The sequence below is a fragment of the Cinclus cinclus genome, chromosome 5 (assembly GCF_963662255.1).
Source record: "Cinclus cinclus chromosome 5, bCinCin1.1, whole genome shotgun sequence".
Lineage (NCBI taxonomy): Eukaryota > Metazoa > Chordata > Aves > Passeriformes > Cinclidae > Cinclus > Cinclus cinclus.
Window position 1 is genome coordinate 39996581 of NC_085050.1, and position 21897 is coordinate 40018477.

A 21897-nucleotide genomic window follows, 5' to 3' on the forward strand; every position below is an offset into this window, starting at 1 on the left:
TGATTTCTTACTGAATTTCATTCTATGCAAGTGTTTGCTCTTTTGTCTGGGTCGTATACCCCAGTCTAACTAGCCTACAGCTACTTGAGTTATTAAGTTTCAGGAAGTGGGGCAACTTCTAGCAGCAGATATAGTGGTACTTTATGGCACACTTAAAATTTATGATGTATTCTGAAATGTATTCAAAACTAATTGCACCAGACTAAACATCTGAAACAACTTTTAGCCAGTATTCAATGCACTGCATTTGGACCTGGATATTTTAAATGTTCGTCTTGGCTACATGTTATTTACCCTCCTTTTTAGTCCTTTGTAAGGCAGAAGGTATTTAGTCAGGCTCTGGTTTCAGTTATTATCCTCCTCCTGTACAAATTCATGACAAAAATATTTATAGAATATCATCAACAGAATATTGAAAAACCCAAACTGTTTCATAGCAGTACAATTTAAACTTTGAATAGCTCCAATGTGACAATGCTTTTTTTCTACCTTTAGCAGCATCTGTGATGATTTCCAGGTTTTTTTCTGCTGCAGTGGTATAAAGGAATGTCAGACTGCTAGAACTTCTGCTAGCAGATAAATGGGATTTCATCATAACTAAGAATCCTTCTTTTGTCTTTTTGTAAACAGTTTCTATATTCTAGCACCCGGCATCCCCGCAGCAATTGAGAAAAAATGGCTTTTCATTTTCTGGCTTGTAGTACGTGCAGGTGCATTTTAAGGGGCTCTCAAATCTTTTATTAACAAATAACTTTCTCCTCCATACTACTGAATTTAACATGACTTAAAGCATGAACACACAAATGGACAACTCCAGTGCAGATTTCTGTTGTTGATTACATATGATAATCACAAACACAGATTGGATCACCCCAACTCCTAGGTGCCATAGGGCAAACCAAAATCATCATCTTTGTGTTGTTAAAACAGTGTTTGGAAGCTGAAGAATTTCAGTATAGGACAAAGAAATTGGCAGTGTATCTTGACAATATATTTATGAGAAAGGTGGAGTGGGCAACATGTTACTGCCTTTCTTGTTGATACATAGTAGAATAATAATTTCAAAGAAAGGAGGAAGAAATTACAACTTCCATCTGTGAAATTTATTTATTTAGTTAGATTCCATTGAAATAGTAGTAGGACCAATGGAATTGGTCCAAATTTCATTTTTAATCAAGGTAACATAAACTGAATATGGAATATAATACATAGCTAAATATGCCAAATAAATAATTTTGTTAACTTAGAAAAAAGATGGAAAGTTTAGCAACTTAACTAATGGTGGAATATTTAATATAAATAATGGAGCAGAATATATCACTGTAATTTGATACACATATGGAATATCACATTACATTGAATGTAAATTTTTTTTTCCTAAAGAAGAATATCTGGCAGTTTAGAAAACAGAAAAATAAAAAATAGTCATCACCAAAGACAAGTGAATATTTTCAGGGGAATTTTCAAATACTGAATTTTTTTTTCTTAGCTACTAGTAAAATATTTTGAAGTAAAATAACTTTAAAATTCTGTATTTTTTTGGTTTGTTTCTTGATAACTTTGACAGGTACTTTGGTTGTGGTTTAGTTTCTTTTCTGTTTCAATTCAGGATAATTCTACTATACTAGGGCCACAGATTGTAAAAACTCATGCTGCTCCCTTTGAAGCTAAATAGTTCTGTGGGTTTGTTATTTGTCATTTTTAAGAATATTTTAATTTCTCCTAACTATTTCCAAAAAATTATGTTACAACATGCAGTTCAATTTGGGATTGATTAATACGACCTCTTAGGTGTTTCTCTAATTTTTTAAGATGTGTGCCCAGCTTGGGGAGAAAACTGGCATGACAGAGTTATCAAGTAAAGCTATTGAGACAAATTTGAAAGTACTTGGTGAACTTTTAATATTTAGTAGCTTTTATTTTATCAATCATAGGCTCTTGTGTTACTGAATTCACCCACTATGACATCATCATATATGGCAAAGTAATTTATCCTACAGTTTCTTTCACTAAGTCACAAAAAGCAGAACAGAAGTTCTCTACCTTGTACACTGTACCTTAGGACTAAATTGAAAAAAAACAATATAACTGTTCCATGCTATTAAGTATCTCTATTTTGAACTGTGCCTTTTTTAGGTAATGTCATAGTCTTATCACCTAACAAGATTATGTGATCTGAATGCTGCTGGCTTGACAGGTTTATGGCCATCATAACAAGGCATCTCTACTGTCTAGAACTGGGAATGAGACTAAAAGCCTTTTGTCTGTGATTTATGGCCTAAATTCTCTCTGAAAGGCTTTATGCAATTTTAATAGAATCTTCCTGTCACATCTAATACTGAATGGTACCTATTTACCTAATTTCCTCAGAGATAATTTATGCTGGCATTTTATTTTATGGCAGAGCTAAACAAGTTTATACTTGTTGACAGCATTGTAGGCAAAGACTTTATTTCAAACTTCCAAGTAATTCAGCTCATGAACCATTTTTTCTTCCTGCTAGTGTACCCTGGATTGAGTTAATGTGCTATGCAAAAGGACTTATGCATGATTCATTATAAAGAGTTATACAAAACGTAGAAAAATAAGGTAATGTTCATATTTGAACAAAATAAAGTGTCAGCTGTTGACTTTTAACTGATAAATAATAGTCTAATGTACATAAACCAGATCTTTGGTTATTGGATTAACCTAAAATGAAATTGACGTGCATGTCACATAAGAACAGACTGGAATTCAGATTTTGGATAGAATATCTAATGCTAATTATTTTAAAAATACCTGAAGCAAGCAATAGATAAAGTGTTGGTTTCACAAATAGGTTTTATATATCTGCATTTGTATATAAAGCAAACAAATCTGAATTTCCTATAGAAAAATAATGAAATTAAAAACAGGTATGTGCATAACAATTTTCATTTTCTTTGATTATGGAATCTCAGCAAAAAGTAATTTATGTCAACCTCACCTTCAATTTTAACTCACACAGTTATTTTTAATATACAAATTATAATTAAAATCTTATGTAGTTAAGCAAAAAGATAGTAATTATGTTATAGATTTACCCTGTAACATAAGCATGAAAAGGAATGTTAAAGGGTGATTGTGAGCCTGTTGAGTGGGATGGGGACCTGGTAGCAAAGAATATGGAAGGGGGCAAGTTGTACTGAATGTTTCTTTGGTCTTCCCTGGCAAAACTGTTCCTAGGAACATGACACCAGTGGGACAGTTTGGGAAGGAAGTCATCCTCTGGCAAGGAAGCTTTCTTTATCTGTGGTGTATAGGATCTGGCTGAGACCATTTAAATGAAGTGGACTTGAACAGGTAAAAGGGTTTGGATAGGATGCACCCACAAGCACTGGGCAAACTGCCCCGAGGCATTGTGAGGCAACTCTTGACAATCTGTGAAGGATCATGGTGACCAAAGAGGTTCCTGCAGACTGTAAGAAAGCTAGTGCCACTTTCCAAGGGCAAGAGGGAGAATACAAGACATGATTGGTGCATCAACCTCACATTGATTTCTGGAAGAGAAATGGAGCATTTCACCCTGGAAACCATTCCCAGAACTAGAAGGTGTTTAGGAACAGCCATCATGGATTTACAGAGAAAAAAGTTCCTGGTCAGCCTGACAGCCTTCTGCAGTGAAGGGGACTGGCAGGGTGTATGTAGGGGGTGTTGTTTAGAATGTCCTCAGAAAACTTCTGGGCACCCTCAAAGACAAAACAGTGAAGTTCAGGCTGGATGTACAGACAGGAGCATGCATCCAAAACTGGCTGTATTAGCAGACCCAAAGACTTGCATCATATCCCATCCTATTTTTTCCCTCTCCTGTCTGTTGAAGTACAAATGATGTTTGTGAAAATCTTAGTATCCAGCCCTTTTCTGGAGTGATAGTTCCTGTTTTTACTCTCAACTTTCAACTGTCAGCAACTGAGGAACTTCTGTGTACCAACATAATTTTAAATGACGTCTTTCATTGCCTTTTCCAAGCTTTTTTTTAGAACCATACTAATGTTTTTAGCTTTTGTAACACTGTTTAAATGAACCTCCCAATTTCATTATGTGTGTGTGTGTGTGACTTTTTTGTTTTCTGTGTTGTATTCCTTTCCTTTAAGTTGTCTGGGATTTTTTAAATTTCTTAAGTTCATTACTTTGCAATATGCATCGTTTTAAGTGATGATGTTTTAAAAATTTTATTCTGTTGCATGCTGAGTTCTAAATGCTTAAAATTTGCAAGACTATATTTGCTTTCTTTTTTTTTCTTCTGCAGACAGAAAGAGCAATATTAGGATAAAATAATTTCATTGGTCTCAAAGGTCTAAAATACAACTGTAAACAAGATGGCAAAATACAATTTATGCTTTCAGGGAAAAAAAATCCATGAAAACATGTAGTTGGTTACCATGCCATCATATACTTCCCGTCTTGGTTTTCCAAAAAGAATGGTGAACATTATACAACATGACAGTTTTGGTAGCATGGTTGCACTGCAGCCATACAGAAAATTATCTTGTGTATATTTTAATTTTTCATATCTCTCTCGTAACTGTGTTCTGAAATCAAGCTCTTCAAAGGCCAGGGTTTAAGGGAAATAATGAAAATTGCATCACCTGTCATTAATACGTATCATTTAGGTGCATGAAAACTGCACATGCTTTTTGTAATGGATTATAAAACACACTATTGATAATGGCTAATGGAGTTAGCTTGGAGGGATTTAGTGGGAGTGATGGGGTTTACCCTATCCCAGATAACTACTATGGCTAATCACAATTGTGTCATGTGACACAGAGAACTATTGTTAATTTACTGTTTCCATTGGTTTACATAAAATATTTTAGTGAATCAGAGGTTAAAACACCCTAATTATTTCAGAATTGATGTATAATTTCTTGTTTTCCCTTGTTAATTTGTATTTTCTGTTCTTTTTTTCTCTTACATGCTGCAGTTGCAAACATATTGTGGAGAGAGCAAGGTACTAATGGAGATTATTTTTGTTCATATTTCTGTAGTATGATGAAATGCTCATCTGTTGTTTATTTTTTGTGTGTGTGTGTTTGTTCATACTTTACAGTTAGAATAATTACTTACCCCCTTGCAACACTGATGAATTTGATGTAAAAAAAAATAAGTGGAAATGAATCCTATAAATGTTCATACTTTTGTAAACTTCTTCTCTGTTTTGGGAGAAAGAAGGAAATAAGCTGTTCACAATTTTCAGACAATTATTCAAAGATATACAACAAGATTTAAAATGTAGACCTTTAAATTTTTGTTGTTGTCATGATAAAGCTTCCAACCAGTCATTTTATATGCTGTTGAGATTTATTTTCTTGTATGAATCTCTCTTATTTGACAGAATTATAAGCTTAAACAGTTTAAAATTGAGATAGCTGTTGCTGTTTAATGAAATCAAGCATTTTATTCTTATATTCAGGAAAAGTTTATAAATAAATGTTGAAGCAGGGAATGGATGTTTGTGATGAACTGAAAGATAAATATAAATAAAGACACAATCAGGTGTTATTAATATAATAATCATGAAAATTTTATTTTACAAGCAAAAGCTAGGTATTGATTTTCATATATATGACATAATCTCAACAATTATCTTCATATTCCAGAAAAATAGCATAATTTAAGAGTTGTCATGAGTTCCCATTCTCTTGCTCTAAGTAGCTTGTTCTTCATCTAAAGCTGCAATTTAGGAATTAATATATTTCCAGAGTAAAAGATTGTTTCAAGTAATTCTATTGGACGATTGATAATACAAGATAACAAGTGGATCAGGCTTTGCTGTGAATTCATGCTAGAAATGGTATTTCTGTAGAATTCTTAAAAATTTGTTTTTAATTAATTTAAAGACTTAAAAATCTGATATTTTGTTTGCCCGTTTGTAGTAACTTTTGGCATTCCCAGTGTATTTATAAATATGAACTACTTCTATTTCTTTATCCCTGCTTTTCCTGTTGCTCAACTGGTACAATCATTTATGTGATTGTAGTGGAGCTCAGCTGTGATCCTCCTGCTCTACTGGCCTTGCAGATTACAAATGATGTGTTTAGAATTTCATACAATTCCACTGTTAATGATTAAACTGATATGCAACAAGATTGTACCAAATTCTCAAAAGTATGCTGTTCTCACCTCTTGTTGGGAAAGTATCAAGTATGGTTTATCTCAAACCTGAAAAAGTCATTAATGTCCCCTCAATTGCTTAGATGATTGTCTATTCAAGTCAATTTGTTGCTTTCAGTCATTAGAATGCACCTAGGAAAATTTTAATTCTGTGACAAAAAAAGTCCAATTAAAAATAACAGCTTACCAGAGTGTTTGTGGTAAAGTCATTCAGATTTCTCTGTGACTAATGTGAAACTAATGGAAAAGCAATTTATAGTAGCAGATTTTGTGTCTCCTAGAGCAGATATTCTCAATTTCTCCTGCATTTCTCATTAGCCAATCCATGTGTTTCCAACAAATACTAATTACAATGTTGGAAATATTTTAAAAGAAAACAATACCCTGAAGATGCCAATAAACATTACCACCAACTTCTCTGGGCCCTGCATAATCTGCCATTTTCTATTATGAAAGAGTTAATAGATATGAAGGGAGGGATGGTTGATAAGTAGGACAATCAAGATCACAAAACCATACATAGGTCTTAGTGCCTAGAGATATTTCTATATCAAGTACACAAAATGTTTCTCACAACTGCTTGCATCAGAAACTCTGAAAGGATTTTGAAAGCATATCTGTATTACAGTAATAATACAATATATAAATAAATATAAATATATTCATATATATGCAAAAGAACACAAACCACCACCTTTCTTTTAAAAAAAACAGTGTTAGCCAGTTTTAAGTATCAATGTAGTCTAAATAAAGCAAGTCTATTTATCTATTGCTTCTGGCATGGCATTAAAAATGTGCATGATTGCATTTAGTGGGGGGAGGGTTGCAAAACTCAGTCTTCAAAGGAGTAGCTTCTGTAGTTCTGAAATAGTGGCTTGCCAAGGTGATTAGATATTTATGCAGATTAGATATTTGTACAGGTATCTGTAGCCACTCACTCAAATTAAGAGTTTTGGGTCATAAGTTTCCAATAAGTTGGAAAGGGGAATTAACTAATTGGATCCAGAGGTAAAGGTTTGTTATATGAACTGACTTCCTTAACTTGGTATTGAAATGGAAGAAGGACACTTCATACTGTATGATGTCCTTCACTGCTTTTGCAGAAGAGTTTGGTGAACATTATTATCCAGACTTTGGAAATAAAGCCTTAAAACTTTGGGCTGTTTATTAGACATAAATAATATCTGTACATTGGAAACCTTGTTTTGGAGTATTGGCACCTGAGGTGGAGGTTTTAGGAGCCTGATTATCAAATGTCTGGGTCATCTGGGACTATCATCTGAGGTACTTCATCACATTCTGGTATTGCTTATTCTGCTAATAACTATAATGTACTTCAGCCAGTGAGAGGAGGGAGAAGGGAAAACCCTGTTTTGTCCCCAGCAATGTTCACATATTCATCCTCAAGGCACAATATGCCAGTTGCTCAGCTATAGAGCTCTACACTGTGTTCACTGGTACAGCCAGCCTAACATCAGTCAGGCTTATCTGCAAATTTCGCCTGTTCTTACATGATACAATGTCAGCCATTCTCTAAAGAGAGGCCTTAACATGCTGTCTTATGTAGGCTGTGTGTTTTATGAGCCAAGGCATACAAAAGTGGCCACTGGCCATAGTGGGCATATTACCCTGAGTACGCCCTGAGCTCTGAACAGACGTGACTGGGGAGTTTTCCATGAACCTAAGCTTGCTTCTGTGTTATACCAAATGCAGCATAGACAAATTCCTCTCAGTTTTTGCTAGTCTATTAATAGATAGATTTGGCATAAAGTGAGGAAAGCCCTGCTTGGAGAGTTCCTCTCCTTTATGGGAAAATTCGGCCAGAAATGGGAAATGATTCCACAAGATTTCTCAAAGATAATTAAATGTGTTTGTTCTGTGCTTAGCCTGACAACCTTCTGCATATTACAACCTTTAAACTACTATATTAGCTATGTGATTCCTAATTGGGACTTGAAATGTTTATGTATGTGTGTACAAAAATACATATCTACATACATACATACAGACACAAACATGCATCCCCCCCACTCCCTTCTGATTTTCTCATTATTTTATTTTGAGACCTGTCCTCCCTCTATTAACATTGATTTTCCCTAAAAATTTAGGATAAGCAGAGTTTTAGATTCAAATTTGCTTTTCATGGGTTTCATTCCTCTGTGTTCCTCTACCAAATATTGTTATTGCAAGTAAAAACTTAGATCCTGTGTCCAGGATACATGCACACTTTTACCATTGTAGCCAGCAGTCTAGATGTCAGAACGGTTTTAGTTATGATTTTATGAGTACTATGATTTTCTTCAAAGAATTTTATGAATATGAACTGATAATCCATGATAGCATCCACATAGCAAATCAACAACTGTTGTCTTAGTTGACACACAGAAAACTAAGGAAACTCTCCTTTTCTGTGGTCATGACCATGATCACAAATATTGAGACTTCATGCTACAGATCTGGTTCCAGCCTTCGACACAAAACTTAGCATCATGCCTTTCAGCAACGTTGTGAAAGAAGGATTGAATCATTCTGTAAACACCTATGGCCCTTCAACATTGGAATCACTATCTGCCCAACTCTGTCTTTCTAATAAAATAAAATAGAGATTATTTGCTTTTCTTGAAACATCAAGTAAGGGTTTATAACAAAGACTCGGGTCTTCTCTTTCAGTGTTATACCAAAATTATGTTAAATTCTCCAAGCCTAAGCAAAACAAACAAAAAAGTATACATAGAGAATTTATATTACTTTGATTTCAGTGTAAATGATTTTACAAGATCACTTTTATTGCTGCAGCTCTCAAAATCTGTATTTCTAGATCTGTATTCATAAAGACACTGTCTTGCCAATGGAACAAACTATGTAGTTCTGAATAATGTAACAGTTTTGTTTTAGTTTTGCAACAGAAGATCCCATAGGTTTAGTTGTATTACCATTATACGCATTAACAAACTGATCTCATACAAAACTGTGATTAGGTTTTTTAGTTCAAGACAAGGATTTTCTTTTTTGTCATTATTCAGTTTTATACATTTCAATGTGCTTTTGTCCCTAAGGTCTGGGAATTGGGAACATGTTTTATGTTTTTTATGAAGATGGCATCAAAGTAATACAACCAGTGGAATGTGAATTTCAGAGGCATATTAAGCCTAGTGAAAAACTCCTCGGTTTTCAGGCAAGTTGTTTTTAAAAATATATTTGTAGTGTTTTCTTAATTACAATTTTCTTAACATGAGAATTTATTATTACTAGTTCAGTGTTTTCTGCTTGATAAACTCAGCCATGTCTTCTGAATTAATAAATAGCTTATAATGGTGTTCTCAAAATTTCTTGTATTTTCCTCTATTAAATTCAAGCTTTCAGTCCTTCTTTTCAATTGAATATTCACTGAATACTTTTGCCAACCTTTTCTTTCTTTGGCTGTCTTTCTCCTTTCCCAGTTATTTAGCAGCTCTCTATTTCTGGCTTTGTTGTTGATTTGTTTTAGTCCCCACCAGCTCCCCACCTCCAACCCACCAGTTAAGTTCATCTTAGTGAATCAGTGATTGATTCTCTCTATATTAAATATAGGATCTTCTGGGGGTGGGGAGATGTTAATAATTTCTTTTTCTCCATTGGATGTTTGTCTGCATTAAACTCTCAGCTATTGTGACGCAAATTCCTGTCCTGGTAAATGCTCTCACAGCTTCCACTGAAGTTAGTAAAGACGATTGATGCTTTGGTTCCAACTTAAAATCCATATAAGTAGTTTCAATAACTTTACTGTTAACATATTTATAGCTGATTTCTCCAAATTCTGAGAATTTATGGTATGTTTTCCCTGAGTAGGTTGCATAAAACACTAGTGCATTCTCCACTTCCATTTATTCCTGTGATGTTTTTCCTTTACTGCTAATCAAATTGCTAGCTGACATGATGCATGTTCCCACAGGAAGACTTGGTACTAGTCACTACATTAATACTTACTATATATGATATATCAGCTTTCAAAAATAGTAACTTTTTGTCATTTGGATTTGAATGAGTGACCTTGAAATACATACTAAGCATTGAGCTGTACACTTAGTTTTGGTTTTATTTTTTTCTCTAGTGCCTCAGTGACAGCAGAGCTAGAGCTGTCTCAATGGAATTTGCCTCTTCAGTTATCCTTATTGATGTCAAAGCCTGCTCTCCTCAGCAAAAAGATTTATTTTAGTGTGAATAATTATACTTTGAACAGCTAATCATACCTTCATTTGTGCTGCTTAAGTGAAATTAGGTTGACACAGCCAAAAATAAGCCAAAAAAAAAAAATTTAATGGCTGTTTAATTTAAAAGCTGATTATTTAAGAAATCTGTTTAAATTTTATTGGTCTAAAGTGCAGCCTAGATTTTAAGGGTATTTTTATTCAAATGTGGCAATAATCAGGATGAATAGGTTAAAATCTCTTTCCTTTTGGAACATTTCAAACCTGGAGTAGAATAATAACTACATCCTTGGGGAAGGGGTGGGGGGGATGAAAAAAAAAGAAAAGTCCAGCAAAGTAGGCTACTTGATGACTTTACAGTTTTTTTTTAAAAAGCTATTTTTTTTTTAATTACTCTTCTCCTTTGAAGAATATAATATATTCCTCAGACCTCTGGAAAGTCTGTTCCCTCTGAATAAAAATAATAAAATAACCCAGTTCTGTCCCAGGATCAGATTTTTGTCAATTTCAGCATGTGTTTGCTTAGTGGTAACAGCTCATGTCATAAATTGCTGGTTATTATCTTTTTCTCTGTCATACACTTTTACTAATCAGAGATGTTGGTAAGTATACCAAGCATATTTTGAGGTAGCTTTACATAGCCTTTCCCATTAGGCCATCTCCACGACTTAACTATTAGCACATTAACAGTAAAGGAAATACATGCATGCTTAAACCTCTCCCATTTCTTTACATTTCTCTGAATTAGCTGTTCAAGTGATAAGTAAAACTACAGAAGAAAACAGAAGAAAAAAAAAACAGAAAACTGTTGCCAAATAGTTGCTGAAGCATAGGATCATTTCTAAATTCAGCATTGCAGTTTCAATAATAGAAAATGTCTGGATATTACACATGACACTCCAGTGTTCCTCCACAGGTGTCCTATTTGTCAACAGACTTGCACAGTGCTTCTGTATGAGCTCATGTGTTTCTACATAGCACTGCACTGTATTGAGAACAGCATTGCAGTACTTACACATGTACATATTTAGGTATGCTAATATTGCTAAAGGTAAATATATTTTCTCACTTTCTATGTACTTGAGAACCCTTATCTAAATATTTAATTGCCTCTTATGCAACTAAGAGTCAATACAGCAAAATACTTTAGTGTGTATCTAACATGGGAGTCAAATAGACTAACTGTGTTTAAAATCAAGCAAAAGATTTAGTGCTTTACTGGATCGTCATGGGTCACAGAAATTGTGAAGACCTCCTTCCTCGCCTTCCAGAATCTCCTAAATTACTTGAATCTTCTTAATGTGAAGTGCAAGTAGAAATTTATTAGTCTGATAGTGAAAATTCTAGATGCATAGGGACAGAAATAAACTCATTTCTATTTTTTGACGTAGGTTGTTGCTTAGTTAGATCAGCTTTAGCAGCTGTTTGTTTAACCTGTTGTCAAATAGATTCTTATCCATGGTTCAAGTACAGTCTTTTGCCTGTTAAATATCTCATCATTGTGTAGTGCTTGGGACATTTTCCTTACTAACATTCAGCCTTTGTTTATCCTCTGCAAATTAATATTATCCAAAGATTTAATTCTAATTCTTATGCGAAAGTGTTTTTATTTTCCTTTCACAATGAATCCCAATTAGAATATTTATTTCCAGAGACTGGGAGAAAAGCAATTGAAACATGCCTCTTTGAGGCCAATGAAAAAATCCATTTGACTTCAACATAAAACTGACTTTCTGTTTATTACAAGAAGCAGCACATAATGGCCAAATTTCAATGAAATATGCCATCTCACACTTGAATATATGCTGGAGGTCAGAGCAAAATACTTAATTTCAATATGATTCATGAGACTACACGGCAGACCAAAATTTCCTAAGGAAATTAGATTGAAACATACTTTGTAGTCCACAGAAACTGTCTTGGTTTACACTATTGCAGCACAGAAATTGTAGTAAATGCTAACACTTGTTTGTTAAAAAAAAAAAAAGATAAAATAAAAAATCCAGTCTGATTTTTTAGTAAAGAATGTCAAGAAAAGAAAATTATTTAATGTAGAAGAGGTGGTATATAAATTCATTTTTTAAAATTGTTGCAACCTGTTGGTAATGTCTTACTCTTAGGCAGCCATAACAAAGCTAGACATTTCATTACACTGCCTGAAGAGTGTAACTCACATCCTGTTAAAACACTGAGGACCCTTGCAGTAAGTATAAGTTAATAAACATAGAATTTGCACATATAAATCTGCAAGTACATGTTTCCTCTTGAGATTTTCTTGCCCCAGACTATCTCAAAAATCTTTCTCTGAGGATTTATTTTCCTCCATCTGCTGGCTTGTTACAGAGCAAGTCACTTTTTGATTAAAAACTCAGGGAGGAATAAAACAATGAAGCAAATTAATGTTTTATCAGATGTTAACTTTTTTTTTTTTACAGAGAGAATAAGTTAGGAAAAAGTAAATTGCTCACTTTTTAATTAGAAGAAGAAAAATGTGGGTTTATGCTTGTATTTTAAGGAGAAATTATTTTAACCAATTACCCAACCACTGGGGAAATTATTATGAAGCCTCAGAATAACTGCCTGTAGTGTAAAACAAGTCCAAACTGTCTAATCAGATAAATGTTGTATTTTCAAAAGCAAGATTTCTGTTCTGTTGAAACAGCTTCAGGTAAATGTAGATTTGAATAACTAGAGAAACAACCACATAAACCAGTTTATACTGGGAAAACCACTGTATTGGATATGAGAGTTTTGGTGCACAATTTTCACTGTTATATTGTAAAAAAAAGAGGTTTTGCTTTGTTTTATTTATTTTTATGTATTTTTTTCATTTTTTGGGCAAGCTGAGAATTTGATTATAAAAAATTATGTCAACTTTAAAACTATATTTTAATATGTAGATATGTATATGTGTGGTTGTATATATATTAGACTATATTTGTACTGGTCTTACAGTGAAAAAAAATTTTAAAACATGCTTCTGAGTATTTTTGATTCAGATTCTGGCAAATATATAAAGCTCTAGGTCATATCTGGGTATAGTTACAAGTGCTTAAGTTAGAGTATTTTGCTATTCTGCTATACATCCCACAAGGGAATGTATATGTGAGTATGGGAGAAATAATTTACACTAATCTATATGATGACATGTGAGAGAAACACTGATTCCTTCAGCACAAGTCAGTGTTGTTTTTGAATAATATATTGAATATATTCTTGTAGAATTCAGTCACAGAAACTCATGTAAGTTAATGTGAGTCCATGAGAAACAACTGGAAATAATGTCTCTGTGTAGATTTGTTGCAAACATTTGTGGATTCATTGTTTGAAGCTTCTCCCTCTGAGGAATAAAGAGGATGATGTAGAACAATCTAGATGTAGTTATCTGTTTAGATAAAACATGGAACTAAAACAAGGTATATTTAGAATTAATATAAAAAATAATGAGATCTGTGAAACAACCTTCCACTTGAAGTGACAATGACCCAGAAGGCAGATGACAATAGATCACTGGTATAGTGATTGCACATCTTATTAGAGACATACTTGCTTATGTTGACTTAATGCAACAATGGAAAGTGTTTAGCTACCTTTAAGAATTAAAGTCCTATTTGTCCCATTCCTGTCATTCCTTAAAAAAATTAGATTTTTAACTTTTCCCTTTGATGTTCATGGCTTCTTATCAGCACAAACTAAATCTTACTTGTTACTTATTTTTAAAGTTCTCCTGAAGTTCCTGATGATGTGCTACTGCACAGTACCTGAGTTTAGTAACCTTTCCTTATCATGTGATTCCTGAAAACCTTCACTTTGTCGAGGTTTAAGAGTCATGTAAAAGCAAGCAGTGGCTTTCAATCTTCTGCAAAGAAACTCCCTCTTTTAAAGCTGAAATTGATTTATTTATTCTTTTGACATATAAAGGTTGAGTGTATTTTCAAAAGCGTAGAGGCACAGCAGGCAAAGAATGTTGATGATACAGAAACGTAAGTGTTGAAATGCATCATCTTCTTGAAGAGCATTGCTTGCTCCCAAAGATGGTGTTCTGCCACATTTCCCGTGCCTATTAAAAGGCATTTGATGCTTAGAAACAGAATTCTTGTTTAAGATCTCATCATCTCTTGCTGCTCATTCTACATTGAGTCATTATCTGCTGACATATCATAATTATTTTCACAGCGGCCAGTTATGATGTATCAGGCAGAGCATTCTAAATTAGGAATAAGCAGCAGATAAGTGGCAAAAAGAAATAATACTTATGATTTGGTAAAATGGTCCCTTGTGATGCAAGGAATTAAAAATAAGAGGCAAAAGAAGAAAGGGTCAGGAAAACAAAAACACTTGACACATCCTATATTTTTCCAGGTAGAGTGTTTTTCAGGTCCATGTTTTTAAATAATTATTATGTCCATTATAGGAGAGAACTTACGCTATTTCATAAATAGTATTTCCACATAGAGTAATATACTTGACCAAGTAACTTTTAATTTTGATAAAACCAAGCTTTTTCTGGGAGAAAATATTCACAAGTAGCTAGTTAAATGATTGGTTGCATATTTCTACAAATTAGGAATAGCAAGTATGTAAACTACAGTAAGCTGTTTTGACTAAGAGTTTATAGTTATATGTATTATGAAATATCAGTTCACTGAAGTGAACAGATTTTTTTTTTTCCAAATTCATCCTTTTGCAGGATGGAAGGGCAGAGAGGGAAGGAATGATATTAGGAAGACATCTGGTATTTATTTGGCTTAACAGCAGTAAGATAGGCCATGAGAATATCTTATAGCAGAAGTAGCCAAACTTCTTGATCTTTAAAGCAACCTAGCAGTACTCCAAGTGACCAAAACAGCTGATCTCTCTAACTGCTGCTTTGCCCCTATATCATGTGACAATTTGCACTACCCCACCTCCTCTTGCTCTTCCTTTGCACATTATCATCTCCCCAGTTACATACTTGCCTGGCTTACCTGTGTGTTCTCAGCTGCGTGGTAAGCCATGCCTGCACTGCCTCCCTTTGCTGAGCACTGTAATGCTGCTCAGGTGGGAGCTGCCAGCTACTGCAGTAACAAGGCCCTGTGTGTCTGGTTTGGTTCTCTGCTTTTTAAGGTCTCCTGCCCCTTGCTCACTTTATTTCCACATGTATGGTTGTTTCAAATTGGTTTCATTCTCAGGTCAACAAATTCAACTTCTTGAATTTCTGAAAACCATCCCAAAATTTGGTGTATGAATTCTTTTATAGTGCTTGTGATTTGTGGTGCTTAGAAATGCAGTTTGGCTAACATTAGTTTATGTCCTAGTGTTAACTGTCCTTTTTCCTTCCCTGTATTGTCTGAAGTTCTAGTTTGCAGTTAAAAAAGAAGAGAATTAGTATAATTTGTCTTTCTATTACATTGTTGACTGTTTTGATTATTACACTTTTTGTGTTTCTATTGAATTATAGGACGAAGTTTGTCCCAAAGCAGATGGTGATCCTGTTCAGCGGTGTATTTGGGCAACTGCTGTTAATGTAAAAGACAAGTTCATATATGTGACTCAGCCCACACTGGACAGAGTTCTCATTGTTGATGTACAGTCTCAGAAAGTTGTACAGGTATTTATTTCTTATTTTTTATGTAACTATTTAATTTATACAAAAGAACTTAAGATTTTCCTTCATATTTCAGAAACAGAAATATAGTTTTCTTTAGAGTAAACACATTATTTGGAAAAAACCTGATCTACTTTTTCGTAGCAGTTTCTGTTTAGCAAGATTCTTCTCAACAGACAGTTGTGAGGAAGATTACATGAAAATAGCTTTTATAAATATTATTCAAGTAGTTAAGGAAATTAGTTCTATGGGAAGTTTATGATTTGAGGTACCTTTCACTCTAAAATGAGGGTTGACTAAAATAGTCTTTTCACAAGAATGTGTCTATCAGTTTTGACAGAAAGTTCAGGTTTGGCTACAGGAGGTAGAGGACTGTTACTCTGTACACTTTTAGACAGAGAAGTTATGGAAACAGTAAAAATAAACACCACCCTTAGCCAAGGCTGGAGGCTTTGAATTCAAACTTCTCCGCTCCTCTTCCCTGGTCTTTGGGATGCTGGAGATACTCTCCTTAGTGAAAATAATTCAGTAAGATAAAGAGAGAATCCAGTGCTATGCTACAGTTATTAATACAGTCATAGAGTTTGAGCAAAACCAGGTGTGGTGTGTTGACCCTGGCTGGAGACAAGATACCCACTGAAGCCACCCTATCAGTCCTCTCCCCAACTGGGGAAACAAATGATGCATGGGTTGAGATAAGGGGAGGGAAACCCACTCTCCAATTGCTGTCACAAGCAAAACAGACTTAACTGAAAATAAATTCAGCTCATTTCACTACCAAAATCTAAGTAGAATACTGACTAGTATAACAAATCCTAAACACCTGTCCCCCTGCTCTCCCTCCTCCCTGGGCTTAATTTTTTCTTGACTCTCTGCCTCCTCCCCTACCAGCAGTGAGGGAGATGAGGTATGGGGGATCTATTTGTCAGTTGTCATATTATTTCTGCTGCTGCTGCTTCCTCAGAGAGAGTAGTCTTTTCCCTGCTGCCTCATGGGGCCATTCCCATGGGAGACAGTCCTCCATGAACTTCCCTGGTGTGAGTCTTGCCCATGTGTTTCAGTTCTTCACGAGCTGCTCCAGTGTGGGTCTCTTTCCATGGGATACAGTCCTTCAGGAACAGATTGCTCCAGATGAAGATTGGGTCCCCTATGAAGTCACAAGTCCTGCCTGTGGGTGCTTCTTCACAATTTCACGGGCCCTGCCAAGAACCTGCTTCAGTACAGGCTTCCCATGGATTCAGAGCCTCCTTCAGACATTCACCTGCTCCAGTGTGGGGTTCTCCAGGGGCTGCAGGTGGATCTCTGCTCTACCCTAGACCTCCATGGGCTGCAGGGGCACAGTTGCTTCACAGTGGTCTTCACCACAGGTGGCAAGGGAATCTTTGCTGGCTCACCTCAAGCATCTCCAGCCCCTCCTCCACTGAGCTGGGCATCTGCAGAGCTGTTGCTCTGACAGATTCTCATTCTTCTCTTGTCTGGTTGCAAGCACTTCTCCACCATAACACTTTGTGCATCTCAGCTATATTATCACAGAGGTTCTACCCCACCACTGATTGACTAGATAATGGCCAGCAGCAGGTCTGCGTTGGCATCAGTTGGCACAGGCTCTGTCGGACATGGGGAAAGTGTCTGGCAGCTTGTTACAGAAACCACCCATATAGCTCCCTCCACTGCCAAAAGCTTGTCACGTAAACCCAGTGCACCAAGGTACAAGGCAGTGCTTATAGCAGCATCATATTTATAGGAGACAGGTGTTCTTTAGCTAAATAAAACATGTTGGTTTTTTTTAATTAGAAACCTAACTAAATTGTTAACAAAATAACCCATTTATATAGAGCTTTTCATGCCTTTTGCTTTTTTCATGGATAAGTGAATGAACATCTTTAAAGTATAGATTATATAATAGGCTCCAGGGAGACAGCATTGTGTTCTTTCAGTACTTGAAGAGGACTTACAAGGAAGCTGGAGACAGATACATTAATAGGGACAGTAGCAATAGGACAAGAGGTAATGGTTTAAAACTAAAAGAGGGTAGATGCAGACTAGATGTAATTAAGACTTTTTTACAATGAATTCTGCATAAGACTGTCAGAGGTTGCTGTGAGAGGTGGTAGGAGCCCCATCCCTGGAAACCTTTAAAGTCAGTTTGGATGCAGCTCTGAGCAAACTGATCTAGTTGAAGATGTTCCTGCTAGATGTAGAGGTTTTGGACTAAATGACCTTTAAAGGTCCCTTCCAGCTCAAACTATTGTATGATATAAGTATATATATATTGTGTATATGCATATAAAATTTAAACATAAATGACAAAATTCCATTTATGAATTGCATTAATTTCAAAAATAGTTTTAATACTGTTGCATACTTGAAACATCTGCTTTCTGAATTCTGCTTCAGCTCACCCAGACATGGCTTCTTCAAAACTCAAACTATCCAAATGGTTGTAGGGACTTATAAAATGTTTTATTCAAGAAGTTAATTATAAAAATCTGGTGATTTTTACTTAAATTTGCTTTTGTATATTAAAATAAAGATAAACTGAGTGGGGAATTTTTATTTTCTGAAAACAATACTTTTTTTACAACCGGTTTGATGTATTACTTCAGGAAGACAGACTAAAAACCCATAGTCTCAACGCTGTCCACAAATTTGAAGGACTGGAATGTGTGGCAATATTTTCCATGGTCTCTGACTGACATTCAGGTGTCAGGTTCTTTTTCTCCACAGGAGGGATGAAATATCAATGTAATTGCATTTATTAGCATTAATACTTCAGTGTCCAAAGCACATGATTCCTCCTGAGCTCACTGAAAATAAGGTTTAATTTATGTTTTAAGAAATATGTCCATTGGTAGGCTCTTCTAATTTGTCTTTAGTTGCATTAGTTATTTTTTCAAATATGTATAAATATATATCACTTTACAATTACGAAATGTGCAGAGGTACTTACTGCAAAGATGTATGTTAATAAAAAAGTAAAATTCTGTAAATTAGCTACTAATTTAAAGTTCAGCCCTTCCCCATAAATATGTAAAGCAGTTGTGCAGTTTTTGAATGGAGTTGGATTGTTCTATCATAAAAATATTCAAGTTTCTGTAATGAGCTGAAAAGCAGACCTACAGAATGCCTAAGTGTAGAAAAGAGTGCACTAAGTCTATGCTACTTAGCTGGTATATTGAGCTAAAACAAGGATACTCCAGAAGCTGTCATGTTATTCTGGGGGGAAAAAATCACTTTCAAAGGAATTTTTTGAGGGATAGGATACCATTGCTTTTCCACTAATTTGATAATATCCAGATTATGAAATAAGGAAAGCTGTGGAAAACTTTTGCAGGGATGGAAGTCTTGGTTTTGATGCTTCTAGGTGTTTAAGAAATCATAATAAATTCTTTTTCCATTTCACAGTATTTAAAACAAAGATTTTTGGAAAGAGAGTATAGCCAAGGAATAACATTTTAACCAGATAAATAAATTAAACCAGATGTGTTACTGTCACTTTTGAACACCTAAGTAGAATTCCTACTATTTCTCACTGATCTGAATGTTATTTCCTAGGATACACTTAGCCAAATACTTGGGGAAAGTACAAGCAAACTTGCTCCATGTTCAGCTTACCCTGCCATTATTCAAAATAGCCTTAAAAACCAAGCAAAACCAAACCAACCAAACAAATAAGATAAAAATAACAGTAGTTGCAAACAAAGCAAATAAATAATGAAGGCATAAAACCGATGCAATCTTTTTACATATAATATAAAACTGTAAAAATAAAACAACTGTTGATTCACAGATGGGTTTTAGAATTGAAGTAAGGCTAATTTGGAAGTTAGTGACAAGTCAAGAGATATTGTTTAGAATTTCTTATAACATGCATGGCTCTGTCTTCTTGTCTTTTAAAAATAAGCATTTATTTTCTAGCTCTATTTTTTGCAAGCAGGAAGAATGTTCTAAGCATTAAGTGTTGCTCTTTCATATGATATGCATTTACAAAAGCACCTTTACAAACCGGAGGCAGAGAAGGGAATTTAATTTTCCAGACCAGTCTATTTTCATTACTTAAGAGTACTGCCTAGCACAGAGTAAAATGAAGATTTAAATAATTTTATGAAAACTGAAACTCAGGTGTTCAGAAATGAGAGCATTGTTCTTAGATTGCCCTTTTAGATTGCCCTTCTCCTTAAGATCTTATTAATACAGAGGATATCAGTGCCATACATGTACATGTGCACATAACTAATTTCTAGTCTACATCTTAAATAAGAAACCACCTTTCAGAAAAAGCACATAGGCTAGTGGGAACAAATGTGGAGATAATTTCATATTTTGAAAGCAAGAGCATTCTAAGGAAACATTCATCACTGTGCAAAAACCCTAAAGAAAATTAAAAATGTATTTGAAAGGACTTTAAGTCATGTAGTGATGCTGTTTTCTGTGTAAAAAGAATGTTTATTTGGTTTTGCTTATTACAGTGTTTTCTCTGAAGTACTACTATGTATGTTATTCCTTTCTACTATGCATGTTAATGTAAAAGGTGTTCACATATGTGACAACTAGATTTGAGGATGATTTATTTTTTATGACAGGTATGTTTATCAAAATAAGTACTTTAGAGGATTCTATAGCAAACTAAATTGAAATGTATTGGAAACATGGCTATTGTATCTTTAGAGATATATATATAGAGGCAGACTTTTTGACTTATCCAGGTGATTCTCATTCTAAAGTCAAGAGAAGCATTTGCTTTCATTTTTAAATTCTTGAAAGCAAGAATTGTGCAGTACTGCATAGCCACCAAGCGCACCACTAAGTGGGATGACTTAGAGGCTGAAGTAAACAGAGTCATCATCCTTCACTCCTCACTGTGCTGCTGGCAGATCAGCCTGGTCAGCTAGAAACAGCTGTGAAAGTCTGCTTCCAAGATGCTCAACTCTTTTTGCTGCTGGCTTTCCTCTAGGGAGCTGTACTGCCTGTGCCTGACCCTGCAGGCAATTCCTTCTGCTCCTCCTGGCTGTGCCATGACCCCAGCTCTGAACGCAGCTGGCAGTCCTCTGGCAGAACATGTAGAGGTCAGACCTTTGCCTGGGGAAGACAAAAGGAAATTTGACATGCTTTGACAAATTAGCTATACAACAGTTCAAATATTATTTTAAACAACTTGTTTTCTAGCATGTAGCAGAAAGAAGTTATCAAAAACAAATGGCCTTTTTCAAGAGGTAACTTGCGATTTTAAATGAGCTGGTGAGCAACCTGGCTTCATTTTCCATTTTCAAAAGGAAAAACAAATTCTGCTTAGATGAAGTGGTCGCTTGCAACACCTCAGGAGTATAGTTAAGTATCATCAGCAGTCTCAGCCAGCCATTAGTGCATTATCTTGAGGATCTACATCATTAGTTTAAATTAGGTTCACTTAATTAGCCAGCTGGTACTCTCCTTGACACACTGATAAACAAGCTGTGCTTTACAGTGCCATAATGGTAAGACTGAAAAACAATTTCCACCTATTTTGTCTTCTCTAATGATGAAAATAAAAAAAGTAGTCCCCCCACTTGTTTAGCCTGTGCATAACATCTCCTAACCAAATACATAAACCTCCCATTTCATACCTCTAAATGCTTCAGTTTTTGTAACAATGGAAGTTTAGAGCTCAGCTGTCTAAAAGATTCATGATCTCAAGAGATAGTGCTTAAGGTTGCAGGGAAAAAAAATTTGGTTCTGATCACAGGCTGATGAAAAGTAGCAACTGTAATTGAAAAACATATTAAGACAATCCTTCCTATTTCAACAAAACGTGCACATTTTAACAGATAGGAAGCTTTGGGTGCAGCAACATCATGTTGATTTTTTGCAGTAACAACTTCCATTAATTTCAGTATGTGGTTTGAGAATATTCTTCCCTTTTTAATAATTTTTCATTAATTGGTGTAGTTTTTCAACCAATACATGAAAAGAGAGAGTGATGGCAGGAAAGGAAGATAAGTAGTTTTG

The 21897-nt window shown here is 34.9% G+C and overlaps 1 protein-coding gene across 3 annotated transcripts in view; it reads left to right on the top strand.

The window, feature by feature from the left end:
• FSTL5 (follistatin like 5) overlaps positions 1 to 21897 on the top strand; it is a 253572-nt gene that overhangs the window by 203828 nt on the left and 27847 nt on the right. For 2 of the 3 annotated variants that reach the window (XM_062493697.1, XM_062493698.1), the window contains exons 10-12: positions 4949 to 4975; positions 9195 to 9313; positions 15766 to 15915. In XM_062493697.1, the coding sequence (XP_062349681.1) occupies positions 4949 to 4975; positions 9195 to 9313; positions 15766 to 15915 (296 nt within the window). The remainder of the gene's footprint in view (positions 1 to 4948; positions 4976 to 9194; positions 9314 to 15765; positions 15916 to 21897) is intronic. The other variant, XM_062493699.1, reaches the window with a different exon arrangement.